The sequence below is a fragment of the Oratosquilla oratoria genome, chromosome 2 (genome assembly GCF_046742065.1).
Source record: "Oratosquilla oratoria isolate Oo_2021 chromosome 2, ASM4674206v1, whole genome shotgun sequence".
In the NCBI taxonomy this organism is placed as follows: domain Eukaryota; kingdom Metazoa; phylum Arthropoda; class Malacostraca; order Stomatopoda; family Squillidae; genus Oratosquilla; species Oratosquilla oratoria.
The window spans coordinates 38,486,764-38,501,173 of NC_134778.1; the positions used below are offsets into that span (position 1 = coordinate 38,486,764).

Sequence of the window (14,410 nt, forward strand, 5' to 3'; positions counted from 1 at the left end):
AAGGATGGATGGAATGAGAAATGACAAGATCAGCATGAGAACAGGAGTGGAAAGAGCTGGAAGATAGGGTTGACCAAATAATAATGGGATGGCTTGGGCACTTAGAAAGAGTTGAAAAATGAATGGAAGGGAGAAGTGGTTGGAGTAAACTTAAGTGGAAGACTGAGAATGAGGTGGGTGGACAAGGTGAAAGGGGCATTGGGTGCAAGAGGAATGTCTCAAATAGGGAAAGGGGAGGGCAAGAGAGAGGTGTGAATATATGAGTGGTTGTGAATGAAGGGGAGATTGACAACTTCATGGTATTTTATTCTTGTCTGCTCTCTAAATTCTCAAATGAGAATGAGGGGGGAAGGGTTGTCATGGAATGAAGCAGTGGATGTCCCCCAAGCAGTGGGCAATAGCTTCATCCACAAAGAGCAGAGATAAGAATTTTGAATGGGTGTGGAATGAGTGAAGGGTGGGTGTATATGAGGGAAAGAGGCTTATGACATATGTGGGTATATGTACCATTGGCTGAGTCAAAGCATGCCTTGACTTTTTTATTGAGAAAAATGTAGAAAGGGCCTCAATCCTTTTGCACCACTCCATTTAATCACCTTTTATGACCTTTCCCCCTCATAAGGGAGTTAGCCAAAGTCAAAGGCATAAATCCACTCCCATTCACCACCTTTTCCTCCCTCTTTTCTTGGCTCCTGGGTGATGGGTCATCCCTGCACCTTGCCCACTGCCCTGGGTCAGAAGCAATGTAGCAAGACACAGCACATCCACAAAAAGGCTGCTTCATTTAATTGGTGACCGCCATCCCCCACCCCCTCTTTGTTCCTTCATGCAGAAAAAAAGATGGGGAGAAATCCTTTTGGGCTGCATCAAAATATCATTCACACATACTCTGTCACCCCCATCCCTCACCCACTCCCTTCTATGCATCACAGCATCATCCATTCACAACCATTCTCCTCTCACCCCTATCTTCTGTCTTCTCCCTTCCTTCCTCAACAGACATTCCCCTCTTTCCCAATGCCCCCTTTGCCCCCATCCATCCACTTCATCCTTGGTTGCCTCCTCATGTTCACTCCCTTTCCACTCCTGCTCTCTCAGGCATTTCATCTCAAATAAATTTAAACTCTTCCTCTCTTATGTTCCATGTTTCTGCCCCATACAATGCTGTCAGCACAATCACCTCTTAGCATCCATTCCCAAATATCTATTTCTCATTACACTTTTTAACCCCCCCCCAATGAATTTACTTGCTTCCCTCAATCTACATTCTACCTCTATCTCCACTCCTCCCTTTCCTGCCACAATCACACCCAAGTATCTAAAGCAGCGTTTCTCAACCAGGGTTCCATGGAACCCTAAAGTTCTGCCAAAGGTTATTGTAATAATAGGTTAGATAGGATGTCTATATTACATTATTATGATGAAAATAATTTTTTTTTTTCTCTCTCTCCTTTTCCTTGAGACATGCAATTTACTTTAAAGGTTACGCAAGGGTAAAAGGTTGAGAAACTGTGATCTACCTCCAATCTCTCCCTTAATACTTCCAATTTGCTGTCATAGTCTCCCTTTGTACATCTCATCACCTTTTACCCACATTTATCTTCAACTTCCTTCTTTCACACACCTTCCCAGACTCACCAACTTCCTTAATCCCTCCTCTGATCCTGCTACAAGTACAGTAATGTCAGCAAACAACTGGCTTATCTCCCTTTTTTCTTTATTTTCTTTAACTATCTCCAATCCCTGGCCCATTACCCTTGCAACACCCCATCCATGAATAAATTGAACAGCCAAGGTGATATAACATCCCTGGTGAAGCCCCATCTTTACCTCAAACCACTCACTTTCTCCATTTCTAATCCTAACACAGGCTCCACTACTCCCGTAAAAACTCGTGACTGCTCTTAAAAGCTTTCCTATATATCTGCAATACCTCCCACAGTGCCTTCCTGTCTACCCTGTCATAAGCCTTTTCCAAATCCATAAAGACCCAAAAATCATCCTTGTTTTCCTAAAGCTTTCTCACACATCTGCCTTACCACAAAAATTTGATCCGTGCAACCCCAACCTGTCCTAAACCCACACTGTTCCTCAACGATTATTCTCTGTTCCTCTCCTAATCCTCTCAATCACAACCCTCCCATAAGCCTTCCCAACTATACTTAACATACTGATCCCTCTGAAACTACTCACACTTATCACCCTTTAACTTGTAAAGTGTAACTATACTGGCACAATACACTTTTTTAGATAAACATTAAACCTCACCAGTCAGTCCACCATCACTGTACCTCCCTTTTTTAGACACTGCATGACGCCCATATAACCCAGGTGCCTTACCTGTTCTCATCATTTTAATAACTGCTTTCACCTTATCTATCCTTATTTCTCCTCCATTTTCCACATTCATCACTGTCATTTTCTTGGCACTTCGCCACTGCAACTACCTTTCCCTCCCTATCCTCCTTCGCATTTAGCAACTCCCTAAAATACTCTGCCCATCTTCCTCTTACTGCTGTTTCTTTCATTATTCTCTCCATCTGCACCTTTTACCTTTTCCTCTCTACCTGATTTACCTCCTCTTCCTCTCATAATTTCTTTTCAAAGCATCTTTTTATTACTTTCAAAATTTTCTGTCATACTCTTACCCCATTTCACATCTGCTCTCCTGTGCCTGGGGTGGTAAAAGAAAAAATATATATATACCCTCATAAGGGAGGTAGCCAGCCAAGGTATGCACCCACTCCCATCCATTTGTTCCCTTTCCATCTCAGCTCCATTGCCCAGGTCTGAAGCAATGCATTAAGACAGCACATCCACAGCAGGGCCAAACAATTTATATGGTTACTCTCTCTTTGTCCAGTCATTAAAAAAGTAGACAGAAATCCTTTTGACCCACATCAAATTAAGACAGCACATTCACAGCAGGACCAAACAATTTACATGGTTACTCTCGCCTTGTCCAGTCATTAAAAAAGTAAAGACAGAAATCCTTTTGACCCACATCAAATTATAGTCCATTCACAAGCATTCTCCACTTGCACTTCTTTTGCCTTGTCCCCTCCCTGTTCAATAGATATACCCTTTTTATTCAGACCCCTTTACCCCATGGATATCCATCTCATTTTTTCCCTAATTTCCTCCACCTCTGCCTTAAAATTCAAATCTATCCCCCATAGTTTCCAATCGCTGACCCACCACCCTTGCATTTACCTCTTGCACCACCCCATCCATGTACAAGTTGAACAGCCAGGGCAACATAACGCATCCCTGACAAAGTCCTACCTTTACCTCGAACCACTCACTCTCTCCATTTCTAATCCTGACACATGCTCTACTACTCTCGTAAAAACACTTGACAGCTCCTAGAAGCTTTCCTCCTATCCTGTATATCCGCAAAACCTCCCACAGTGCCTTCCTGTCTACCCTATCGAAAGCCTTTTCCAGATCCATAAAAGCCCAAAAAACATCCTTCCCCTTTCCTATAGCTTTCTCACATATCTGTCTTACCACAAAAATCTGATCTACACAACCTCTACCCATCCTAAATCCACACTGTTCCTCATCAATTACCGTATTTTATGGCTTACAAGACACACTTTTTTTTCCTAAAAAATACCCTGAAAAATACTAGTGCGTCTTCCAAGACGAATGTTGTATTGTAAGGCAACACCCAGGCTCTAGTGAGCTTGGACACTTGACCGATAGTGTTCTGGATTTGTATGTTGAGTCATTACACTATGATGTTAGCTTAAGTACTATTTAATTCAGCCTTTTGTATAATGTGAACTCAGTACTTAGCTGTTACAAGTGTTTCCAATATCATAATCCTTCCAGTAATGACGAGTTCTCAGGATATTTTTTTTATTCTTACATGCATGTTTTTGAATTTTTTTTATTTATTTTTATGAAAATAAAACCACCCTTGGACAATGAAAAATGTGTGGTATATTTACTAATCACCAACTAGTATGTCATCGTCATACAAACAAAATCGGATAAGTGATTACGTAATGTAAACAATACGTGCCATCGCCCGCCACTAAAACCTTTAAAAAATTTACCTATGCAGAATGTCTTAAAAAAGGAGGTATAGTGATGGTGGACTGGTTGGTGAGGTTATTTAATGTTTGCTGGAAAGAAGGTAGAGTGCCAGAGGACTGGAGGAGTGCGTGTATAGTTCCACTTTACAAGGGAAAGGGGGACAAGTGTGAATGTAGTAGTTTCAGAGGGATTAGCTTGTTAAGTGTAGTTGGGAAGGCTTATGGGAGGATCTTGATTGAGAGGATTAGGAGAGGAACAGAGGGAGTAATTGGTGAGGAACAGTGTGGGTTTAGGACAGGTAGAGGTTGTGTAGATCAGATTTTTGTGGTAAGACAGATATGTGAGAAAGCTATAGGTAAGGGGAAGGATGTTTTCTGGGCCTTTATGGACCTGGAAAAGGCTTACGACAGGGTAGACAGAAAGGCACTGTGGGAGGTTATGCGGATATATGGGATAGGAGGAAAGCTTCTGGGAGCTGTCAAGAGTTTTTATGAGAGTAGTAGAGCTTGTGTCAGGATTAGAAATGGAGAGAGTGAGTGGTTTGAGGTAAAGGTGGGACTTCGTCAGGGATGCATTATGTCACCCTGGCTGTTCAACTTATACATGGATGGGGTGGTGCGAGAGGTGAATGCAAGGGTAGTGGGTCAGGGATTGGAGATGGTTAAGGAAAATGGAGAAAAGTGGGAGGTGAGCCAGCTGTTGTTTGCGGATGACACTGTGCTTGTGGCAGGATCGGAGGAGGGATTGAGGAAGCTGGTGACAGAGTTTGGGAGAGTGTGTGATAGAAGAAAGCTGAAGATAAATGTGGGTAAAAGTAAGGTGATGAGATGTACAAGGGGTGAAAGTGGCAGTAATCTGGAAGTGAGCATTAAGGGAGAGCAACTGGAGGAATTGGATAGTTTTAGATATTTGGGTGCAAATGTGGCAGGAAAGGGTGGAGTGAAGGTGGAGGTAGAATGTAGATTGAGAGATGCGAGTAAATGCCTTGGTGGTTTAAAAAGTGTAATGAGGAATAGGAATCTGGGAATGGATGCTAAGAGGAGACTGTATGAAGGAGTGATTGTGCCAACAGCACTGTATGGAGCAGAAACATGGAACATGAGAGAGGAAGAGAGAAGGAACTTGAATGTTTGAGATGAGGTGTCTGAGAAGTATGATGGGGGTTACTAGGCTAGATAGAGTGAGAAATGAGGAAGTGAGGAGGAGAACAGGGGTGGAAAGGGAGCTGGGAGATAGGGTGGATGAAAGAGTATTAGGATGGTTTGGACACGTGGAAAGAATGAGTGAAGAAAGACTAGTAAAGGAGGTATGGAAGGCAGATGTGGAGGGAGTGAAAATGAGGGGACGTCCTAGGATGAGATGGATGGATGGGGTGAAGGGGGCTTTGGGGAAGAGGGGAATGTCGGTTGAGGAAGGACGGGAGAGGACAGAAGACTGGGGTGAATGGAGAATGGTTGTATATGGAAAATGTTGTGATGCATGAGGTGGTTTGGACGGGGGAATGGGGGTGAGGTAGTGTGTGCGAGCAAAAATTTTTGACGCAGCCCGAAGGGATTTCTCCCCGTCCTCTCCTTTATATGGGGGGACGGAGAGGGGGGGTCGCCGATTTAATTAAGCGGCCTTGGTGTGGATGTGCTGTGTCCTGCGACACTGCTTCTGACCCAGGGCAGTGGACAGGGTGCAGGGATGACCCGTCATCTAGGAGGTGCTAAGATAAGAGAGAGGGTGGAGGGGTGTGGAGTGTTTTCGGGGATGAAATGGGTGGGAATGTTTTTGTGCCTTGTCCTTTTTGGCTACCCCCCTGGTAAGGGGGAAAAAAGCCTTGGTATATGTGTGTATGTATTTTTATTTACATATTTGTGAATCGATGTTGAGTGCTTCAGCAAATTTATGATGAGAGTTGAGACAATAGAGTCTAGCAGACTCCTTGCTTCTTATGTTTTTTGTTCAGTGGTCTGGTATATAGTGAATGTGTTCTTGTATAAGAATGACTTTTTCTTAGAAATTTCTTTCAATTATTAGGGTGCGTCTTCCAAGATGCAGAGTCTTGCAAGCCGTAAAATACAGTACTCCCTCTGTTCCTCTCCTAATCCTCTCAATCAAGATCCTCCCATAAGCCTTCCCAACTACACTTAACAAGCTAATCCGTCTGAAACTACTACACTCACACTTGTCCCCTTTTCCCTTGTAAAGTGGAACTATACAGGCACTCCTCCAGTCCTCCAGCACTCTACCCTCTCTCCAGCAAACATTAAATAGCCTCACCAGCTAGTCCACCATCACTGTACCTCCTTTTTTTAGACATTCTGCATGGCATCCATCCAGACCAGGTGCCTTACCTGCTTTCATCGTCTTAACAACTGCCTTCACTTCATCCTTCCTTATTTCTCCTCCATTTTCCTCACTCATCATGGTAATTTTCTTAGCATTTCCCACTACAACTATCCCTCCCTATCCTCCTTCGCATTTAGTAACTCCCTAAAATATTCTGCCCATCTTCCCCTTACTGCCTTCTCTTCCATTATCATCTCTCCATCTGCACCTTTTACCTTTTCTTCTCTATTTGATTGAATGTGTTTGAGATGAGGTGTCTGAGAAGTATGATGGGGGTTACTAGGCTAGATAGAGTGAGAAATGAGGAGGTGAGGTGGAGAACAGGGGTGGAAAGGGAGTTGGGAGATAGGGTTGATGAAAGAGTATTAGGATGGTTTGGACACATGGAAAGAATGAGTGAAGAAAGACCAGTGAAGGCAGATGTGGAGGGAGTGAACATGAGGGGACGTCCTAGGATGAGATGGATGGATGGGGTGAAGGGGGCTTTGGGGAAGAGGGGAATGTCTGTTGAGGAAGGACGGGAGAGGACAGAAGACAGGTGAATGGAGAATGGTTGTATATGGATGATGATGTGATGCATGAGGGGGAATGGGGGGTGAGGTAGTATGTGTGAGCAAAATTTGACGTAGCCCGAAGGGATGTCTCCTTTTTTGCATGGGGGGACGGAGAGGGGGGTTGCCGATTTAATGAAGTGGCCTTGCTGTGGATGTGCTGTGCGTTGCCCAGGGCAGTGGACAAGGTGCAGGGATGACCTGTCATCCAGGAGGTGCTAAGATAAGAGGGAGGGTGGAGGGGAGTGTTATGTATTTAGGGATGGAATGGGTGAGTATGGTTTTATGCCTTTCTTTTTGGCTACCTCCCTTGTAAGGGAGAAAAGCCTTGGTATATGTATGTATCCCCCATAGTAGGTACAATCACCCCTTGATAGTCTTCAGATACCTATATCTCATGACAATTTTCATTCCAACCTCCCCCCCCCCCTTCCACACACCAAAGATACATTTGCTTTCTTCCTTCACTCTACAGTTTACCTCCATCCCCTGCTATTTGTGAGCCAAAAGGGACCAAAGACAGGTACCTGCATGTGGTGGTCCTGCAAGATGGACAGCAAAGCTGCCCGTTTTCAAAACCCACCAACCTCCACCCCTTCATCAGGAGGTGCAGTCCTGAATGGCAGGCATTGTGGTCTCCAGACTGGGCCCCAAGCTCTCCATCAATGTCAACTACATTTCTTATGCTTTTTCACACATGGAGAGCTGAAAACTGACAACTGTTCTCCTCTTCCTACCACTTTCAGCTAGAGACATAGAAACCATTCCACACTGATACAGTACAGCCAGTGATTTGTATAAAATTTGAGATCTTTGATACTATTTTTTAAGCCCCCATTTTCTCTTCCTTGTTGTTCAGTGTGAAAATAACACTATCCAGTGTAGAAGCTCATGTGAGTATTGATATTTGGCTCCATTTGACACAACCATTTGAAGACCCATGGCAGCCATATACTATTGAGCCAAATGTTACAGTTACCATTGGTAATATCAGGTAAATGACTTCTTTGCAGTTCATATTTAAGGAAGTGTATATTTGAGTATAAAACACAAATGTAGAGCTGGGTTTTTTGTATTTTTTGTTGATAATATTCTCCTGGAATCTAACTGAGTTTTCCATCTCTCTCACAGGCACAGCACTTTTCATGCAGCCATCACAGGTGTGGCAGAAGGCCCCTTTAAGATTCTGCGCATGGCTGATGCTGCATATTTAATTATAAAAAATATGGTCTAATACATTCTGATGAAGGAAATGGTGTATACACTGGAAAGGATGGCAGATATTTTCTTTTGTTTATCCTCATGTTTATATTTACATTTGAGCACAACAGTAGTTTAAAATCGTAATGTATGACATGTGTCCTAAATTAGGATGCTTGCTTGAGACACCCCTCAATTCTGAGATGGAAAACCAATATACCCCCACCCCCTCAAGTAAACAAGTGACTCCATTCAACGGAGAAAATCCTTAGCTCAAACGAATTAAGTTCTGCTATGTTTATTAGATACATATGAAACTAGTAAATTTTCAGTTGTTTACTGTCGACCATTAAATGAAGTTTTTAATAAAAACAACCTTTATATCCTACAGTTTTTCAATTTTCCTGTATTCCCTGACAATCAGGGTACCTCCCTTATAAGGGGAAGAAGCATTTTGGTATATACATAGACAGCAGATACACATTGAGGCACAATTGTCATTCACTGATACCACACAACTCAATAGTACTATCTACCACATGGTCAAGTGTCAGTGATTAAACTAGCTCCACTAGTGAACAGTATGTTTGACACCCAGATCAATGGGATGTGATGGGAGATGTTCTCCTGGGGATAGCAACATGTTTCTTCAGTCCTTATTTCAGCAGCAGGTTGTACATGTTTGAGTAGTATGCTGCTGGTGTTTTTCTTCTTAACATTCTGCTGGTGGTGCTTGACCAATGAAGTGAGATGGTGTGGTGTTTAGGGATTTAGTATATTCATAGAACATCGTTCCAATCATTTTCATGTGATGTTCCATTGGGGATTTTAATTTTCAAGTGCAATTGTCCAATTGTGCTAGTTTTCATGCATTCCATTACTCTCAAAGCTATTTATGTTTGTCTTGTTTTTATGTATATAGCATCCAGACATGGCATTTCTGGTAAGGATAGTTTGGTAACCTGCTTGTCAAATCTACCAAGCCCACTACACAGATATCTAGGTTAGTGCAAACATGTCATGTCAAGCCAGGCTTGAGATGAACCTCTAGCAGGTTCTCCATGTGGATGCATAGAACATTCCCTCTACCTGGAAAGTCAACGGTCCTTTTTATTGGTATAACTCAGGTGTACCTCAGGGGGGAAAAACCCCTGTATGTACCTTAGGGTACTTTGAATTGATATATTGGTCCTTTCCATGGTGAGGAGGGCAGTGATGTGATCAGTAATAAGGAATATACCTAGTATTGGTCAAGCTACAGCAATAGTTTGAATACTTTGAACAGTTATATGCAGCTGAGCCTCCGAGCAGCTAGCTTCCCCTTGCTGGTTTTCAGATGGTTGCTGATGCAAGGAAAGATGAAACTCCAACCTCTATGAATGAGGATGGAGAAGCTGTGATCAAGTTGAATGGTGGTAACTGGTAACAGCAACATCAGCACAAAGTTACTGAAAGCTAGAGGTGAGGCCATGATCTGGACAGTATGAAGTGCTGTCTTGTCATTTGTTAGCCTAGTATCATTCCTTATGGCTGGAAAAGAGGGGTTGGTCATCCTTACCTAAAAGAGGAAGGGGAACTGGGAGGACAGTAACAGTTACCACATTATTATATTATTTAGTGTGCTGGGCAAGGTGCATGCCCATCTGTCACTGGCATATGTTTATTCCTAAGCAATCTGGATTCGTGCCCAATGAGTAACTGACTGGATTCTAACACTACATTCTTGTGAGCACTGGTGCAACTTCAACAGTGATTACTCATAGCCTATGTTGATCTCAACAAGGCATTTGATTCAGTGCATCATGATCTGGGCTCTTCTGCAGATCCAAATATTCAAGTCCCTTTGTTTTCTATTTTGTTGTATGGCAAGACATTGACACTGAATGCTGAAAAAGAGACATCTCCATGTCTTTGGGACTAAGAGCCTTTGGAGAATAATGGGGCATCATTGGAATCACTATCAAACCAGCATGACTGCTCTGTGAGACCCAGTCAAGACCTGTAGCAAGTGCAACTCACAAATGTCAAGTCTGACCATATAGGCATGTGGCTTGCTCCCCTGATGCTGATCCCAATAACAGATAGTTCCACAAAAGATCCCTTGGTGGAAGAAACAGGGCAATGCCCACAGAACTCATGGCTGGGGCAAGTTCATTCCTGCTGAGAGCTATTTGGAATGGGAAAGGTGGCTGCATGGATACTTGCCTGGAGAAACCACAGGTAATGACATTGACATACATGTGAAGTAACATGACCAAGGCATATGCTCCCAAATGATTATTTCATGGCTTGCTCTGCCAATGTAGAAAAATTCTATGGAAGGGAAAATCAACTTCAAATGTAAACATTTTTAATGCAAAATCCACTGAGAAACAAGTCTGGCATAATTAATAGAAAAACATATACCAAAGAAATAAAAAAATAAACAAGCATTATATATTTCCATAAGAAAACAAAAATTTCTTTGTATTCTGTCAATGTACCATATATTAACATAAAAGTCTTCTCCCAAGTGCTGGCATGTAAAGAAATAAATACTGAACTTGGATTTCTCTAAGCTTTAATCCCATTTTCATCTGAACTACAAAGCAAAGCCTCCAGTTCAAACAAACGAGATCTTTGTAGCTCTTCCCTCAGCACAAAAGTATCAAATAGAATAAACTACAATAAATACTTCATATTTAACCCAGCAATGTTCCTTTTGCTATCTAGTAGTATTTCCAAACTGTTAAGCATTTGGATAACCTGTATTACCAAGTCCTCCAGTAACACTGAAGCTACATAATTGAGTGGGCTGGTGTAACAAATTTTTCAGTTTCATTCCACTGTGGTGCAATATTATGTCAAGTCCTTCACAACATCCAACACAGACAGGGATCTGGAAAGAAAATGAAGAGCGCTTTAGTTTCTATTTCCTAAAATAGCGATGGAAGATGTGTGGATTCTTCAGTAAATGGCCCAATATCCAAACTCCAAATCTATAGGTGATCTATCTATCCTATATACCAAGGGCTTCTTCTCCTCATAAAGAAGGTAGCCAGCCAAGGCAAGTACCACTCCCATTCACCACCCATTGTTTCCCTCTCATCATAGCTCCTTGTGGATGAAGGGTCATACCGGTCTCCTGTCCACCACCTGAGTCAGAAACAGTGCAGCATGACAGATCACATCTACAGCAAGGCCACTCCATCTATATAGTGACCTTCCCTCCCTGTCCCCTCATGAGAAAAATAAAGATGGGGAGAAATCCCTTCATGAGAAAAATAAAGATGGGGAGAAATCCCTTCAGGCTGCATCAAAATATCATCCACAATCAATGATTCTCCACACACCTATCCCCTGCCTTCTCCCTTCCATGCTCAACAAATATTCCCCTCTTGCTTTACCATTTTGGAACGATGATGCCTACGTAGCCATCATGAGGCACGAGTTGGTACATGAGGATGCCGGTGTCTACGTCTTGATTATATATTTTTTGTAGTTGTACACAAGTAACTCATAGATTCTGTGAACTGGTTTGATCACATTTTCTGTGCTTATTATTACATACATATACCAAAGGAGTTTTCCCTCTTACAAGGGAGGTAGCCAAAAAATCAAGTCATAAAAATCAATCCCATCCACTCCATCCCCAACATACTCCACTCCCTCTTATTCTGACACCTCTTGGATGATGGTCTTCCCTGCATCTTCACTGCCCTGGCTCAGGAGCAGTGTAGCAAGACACATCACATCCACAGCAAGGCCACTTCATTAAATCAGCAACACACTCTCGTTCCCTCATGCAAAAAAGGTGAAGACTGGGAGAAATCCCTTCGGGCTGCATCAATTCATTTCTCGTACATACTCCCTCACCCTCATGCATCACATCATCATCCATACACAACCATTCTCCATTCACCCTATTTTCTGTCCTCTCCCGTCCTTCCTCAACAGACATTCCCCTTTTTCCCAATGTCCCTTTTACCCCATCCATCCATCTCATCCTAGGTTGCCCCCTCATGTTCATTCCTTCCAGACCTCTTTTACTAATCTTTCTTCACTCATTCTTTCCATGTGTCCAAACCATTCCAATACTCTTTCATAAACCCTATCTCCCAACTCCCTTTCCACCCCCGTTTTCCTCCTCACCTCCTCATATCTCACTCTATCCAGCCTTGTATCCCCTATCATACTTCTCAGGCACCTCATCTCAAACACATTCAAACTCTTCCTCTCTTATATTTCATGTTTCTGCCCCATACAGTACTATCAGCATAATCATTCCTTCATACAATCTCCTCTTGGCATCCATTCCCAAATGTCTATTTCTCATTACACTTTTTAAACCACCAAGGCATTTACTACCTTCTCTCAACCTACACTCTACCTCCACTACTCCCTTTCCTGCCACATTCACACCCAAGTATCTAAAACTATCCACTTCCTCCAGTCTCTCTCCCTTAATATTCACTTCCAGTCTGCTGCCACTTTCTTCCCTTGTATATCTCATCACCTTTTACCCATATTTATCTTCAATTTCCTTCTTTTGCACACCTTCCCAAACACTGTCACTAACTTCCTCAATCACTCCTCTGATCCTGCTACACGCACAGTGTCATCAGCAAACAAAAACTGGCTTATCTCCCACTTTTCTCCATTTTCTTTAACCATCTCCAATCCCTGACTCACTACCCTTATGTTCACCCCTCGCACCACCCCATCCATGTATAAATTGAACAGCCAGGGAGACATAACATCCCAGAAGTCCCACCACTATTTCTTATCCTAACACAAGTTCTACTACTCTTGTTAAAATCTTTGACTGTTCTTAAAAGCTTTCCTCTTATCCCATACAGGGCCTTCCTGTCTACCCTGTCATAAGCACTTTCCATATCCATAAAAGCCCCCCAAAATCTTTACCTTTTCCTATAGCTTTCTCACATATTTGTACAAAAATCTGATCTATGTAAACCATACCTGTCCTAAAACACTTCCTCACCAATTACTCCCTCTGTTCCTCTCCTAATCCTCTCAATAAGGCCCTCCCATAAGCCTTCCCAACTACACTTAACATACTGATCCCTCTGAAACTACTACACTCAATCTTGTCCCCTTTTCCCTTGTAAAGTGGAACTATGCAGGCACTCCTCCAGTCCATCCTCTGGCACTCTACCCTCTCTTAAACAAACATTAACCTCACCAGCCAGTCCACCATCACTGTACAGTGAGACTTCTCATTAACAGACATTAATTAGCTGCGTTTGCGGTGTTTTCGGTGTTTTGGAGTGGTTTTTGGGTGGCATAGTGATTGCACACACTAAACAGCACCAAAAACACCGAAAACACAGCTAATTAACGTCCGTTAATGAGAGGTCTCACTGTATCTCCTTTTTTCAGACATTCTGCATGACCCATGCAATCCAGGTGCCTTACCTGCTCTCATCATCTTAATAACTGCCTTCACTTCATCTTTCCTTATTTCATGTACATTTTCCTCATTCATCACGGTCATTTTCTTAGCGCTTCCCATTTCAACTACCTTTCCCTCCCTATCCTTCACATTTAGCAACTCCCTAAAACACTCTACCCATCTTCCTCTTACTGCCTTCTCTTCCATTATCATCTCTCCATCTGCACCTTTTACCTTTTCTTCTCTACTTGATTCACCTCCTCTTCCTCTCTTAATTTCTTTACAAAACCTCTTTTTATTACTTTCAAAATTTTGTCATACTCTTACCCCATTTCACATATGTTCTTCTCTTTGCCTCCTTTATCTAATTCTTTACTTCTCTTTTCTTTGTACCTCTCATTTGTGAATGCTCGTTTCTTCTCTTCTACAACATTATTCAATTCATCATCCCACCATTCACTACCCTTTTAATTTGTCCTGTCCTCCTTGTTCCACATGCCATCTTTGCACACCTTGTGACTCCCTCCTTGAAACATCCCCATTCCTCCTCCATTGCTAATTCTACTCTATCTTTCACTCCCTCCCACTCTTTTCTCAGCTTCTTGTACTCTCTCATTTAAGCAGTTTACTCTACGCACCTCCCTACCTTCTGTCCTTTTCCTATTTTTTCATCTATCCTTCACTCAACTTACCTTCCACCGAAAAATGATCTGATATTCCCCCACTCTCTCCCCTTAGAACATGTACATCCAAAACTCTTTTTACTCTTCTCCTGGTTACCATTCAAGACTGGGGGTGGAAAGGGAATTGGGAGATACAGTTGATGAAAGACTATTGGGATGGTTTGGACACATGCAAGGAATGAGTGAAGAAAGATTAGTATAAGAGG

At 42.5% G+C, this 14,410-nt stretch overlaps 2 protein-coding genes across 7 annotated transcripts in view; one reads left to right on the forward strand and one right to left on the reverse strand.

The window, feature by feature from the left end:
• The window catches only part of LOC143038503 (uncharacterized), a 64,155-nt gene extending 53,826 nt beyond the window's left edge, over nucleotides 1-10,329 (forward strand). The window contains exons 11-12 of the mRNA XM_076207759.1: nucleotides 7,789-7,923; nucleotides 8,061-10,329. Coding sequence (XP_076063874.1) covers nucleotides 7,789-7,923; nucleotides 8,061-8,163 — 238 coding nt within the window. The 3' untranslated portion in view covers nucleotides 8,164-10,329. The remainder of the gene's footprint in view (nucleotides 1-7,788; nucleotides 7,924-8,060) is intronic.
• Nucleotides 10,330-10,462: 133 nt separating this feature from the next.
• LOC143038468 (uncharacterized) overlaps nucleotides 10,463-14,410 on the reverse strand; it is an 86,992-nt gene continuing 83,044 nt past the window's right edge. For all 6 annotated transcript variants that reach the window (XM_076207737.1, XM_076207729.1, XM_076207711.1 and 3 more), the window contains one exon: nucleotides 10,463-11,007. In XM_076207737.1, coding sequence (XP_076063852.1) covers nucleotides 10,968-11,007 — 40 coding nt within the window. In that variant the 3' untranslated portion in view covers nucleotides 10,463-10,967. The remainder of the gene's footprint in view (nucleotides 11,008-14,410) is intronic.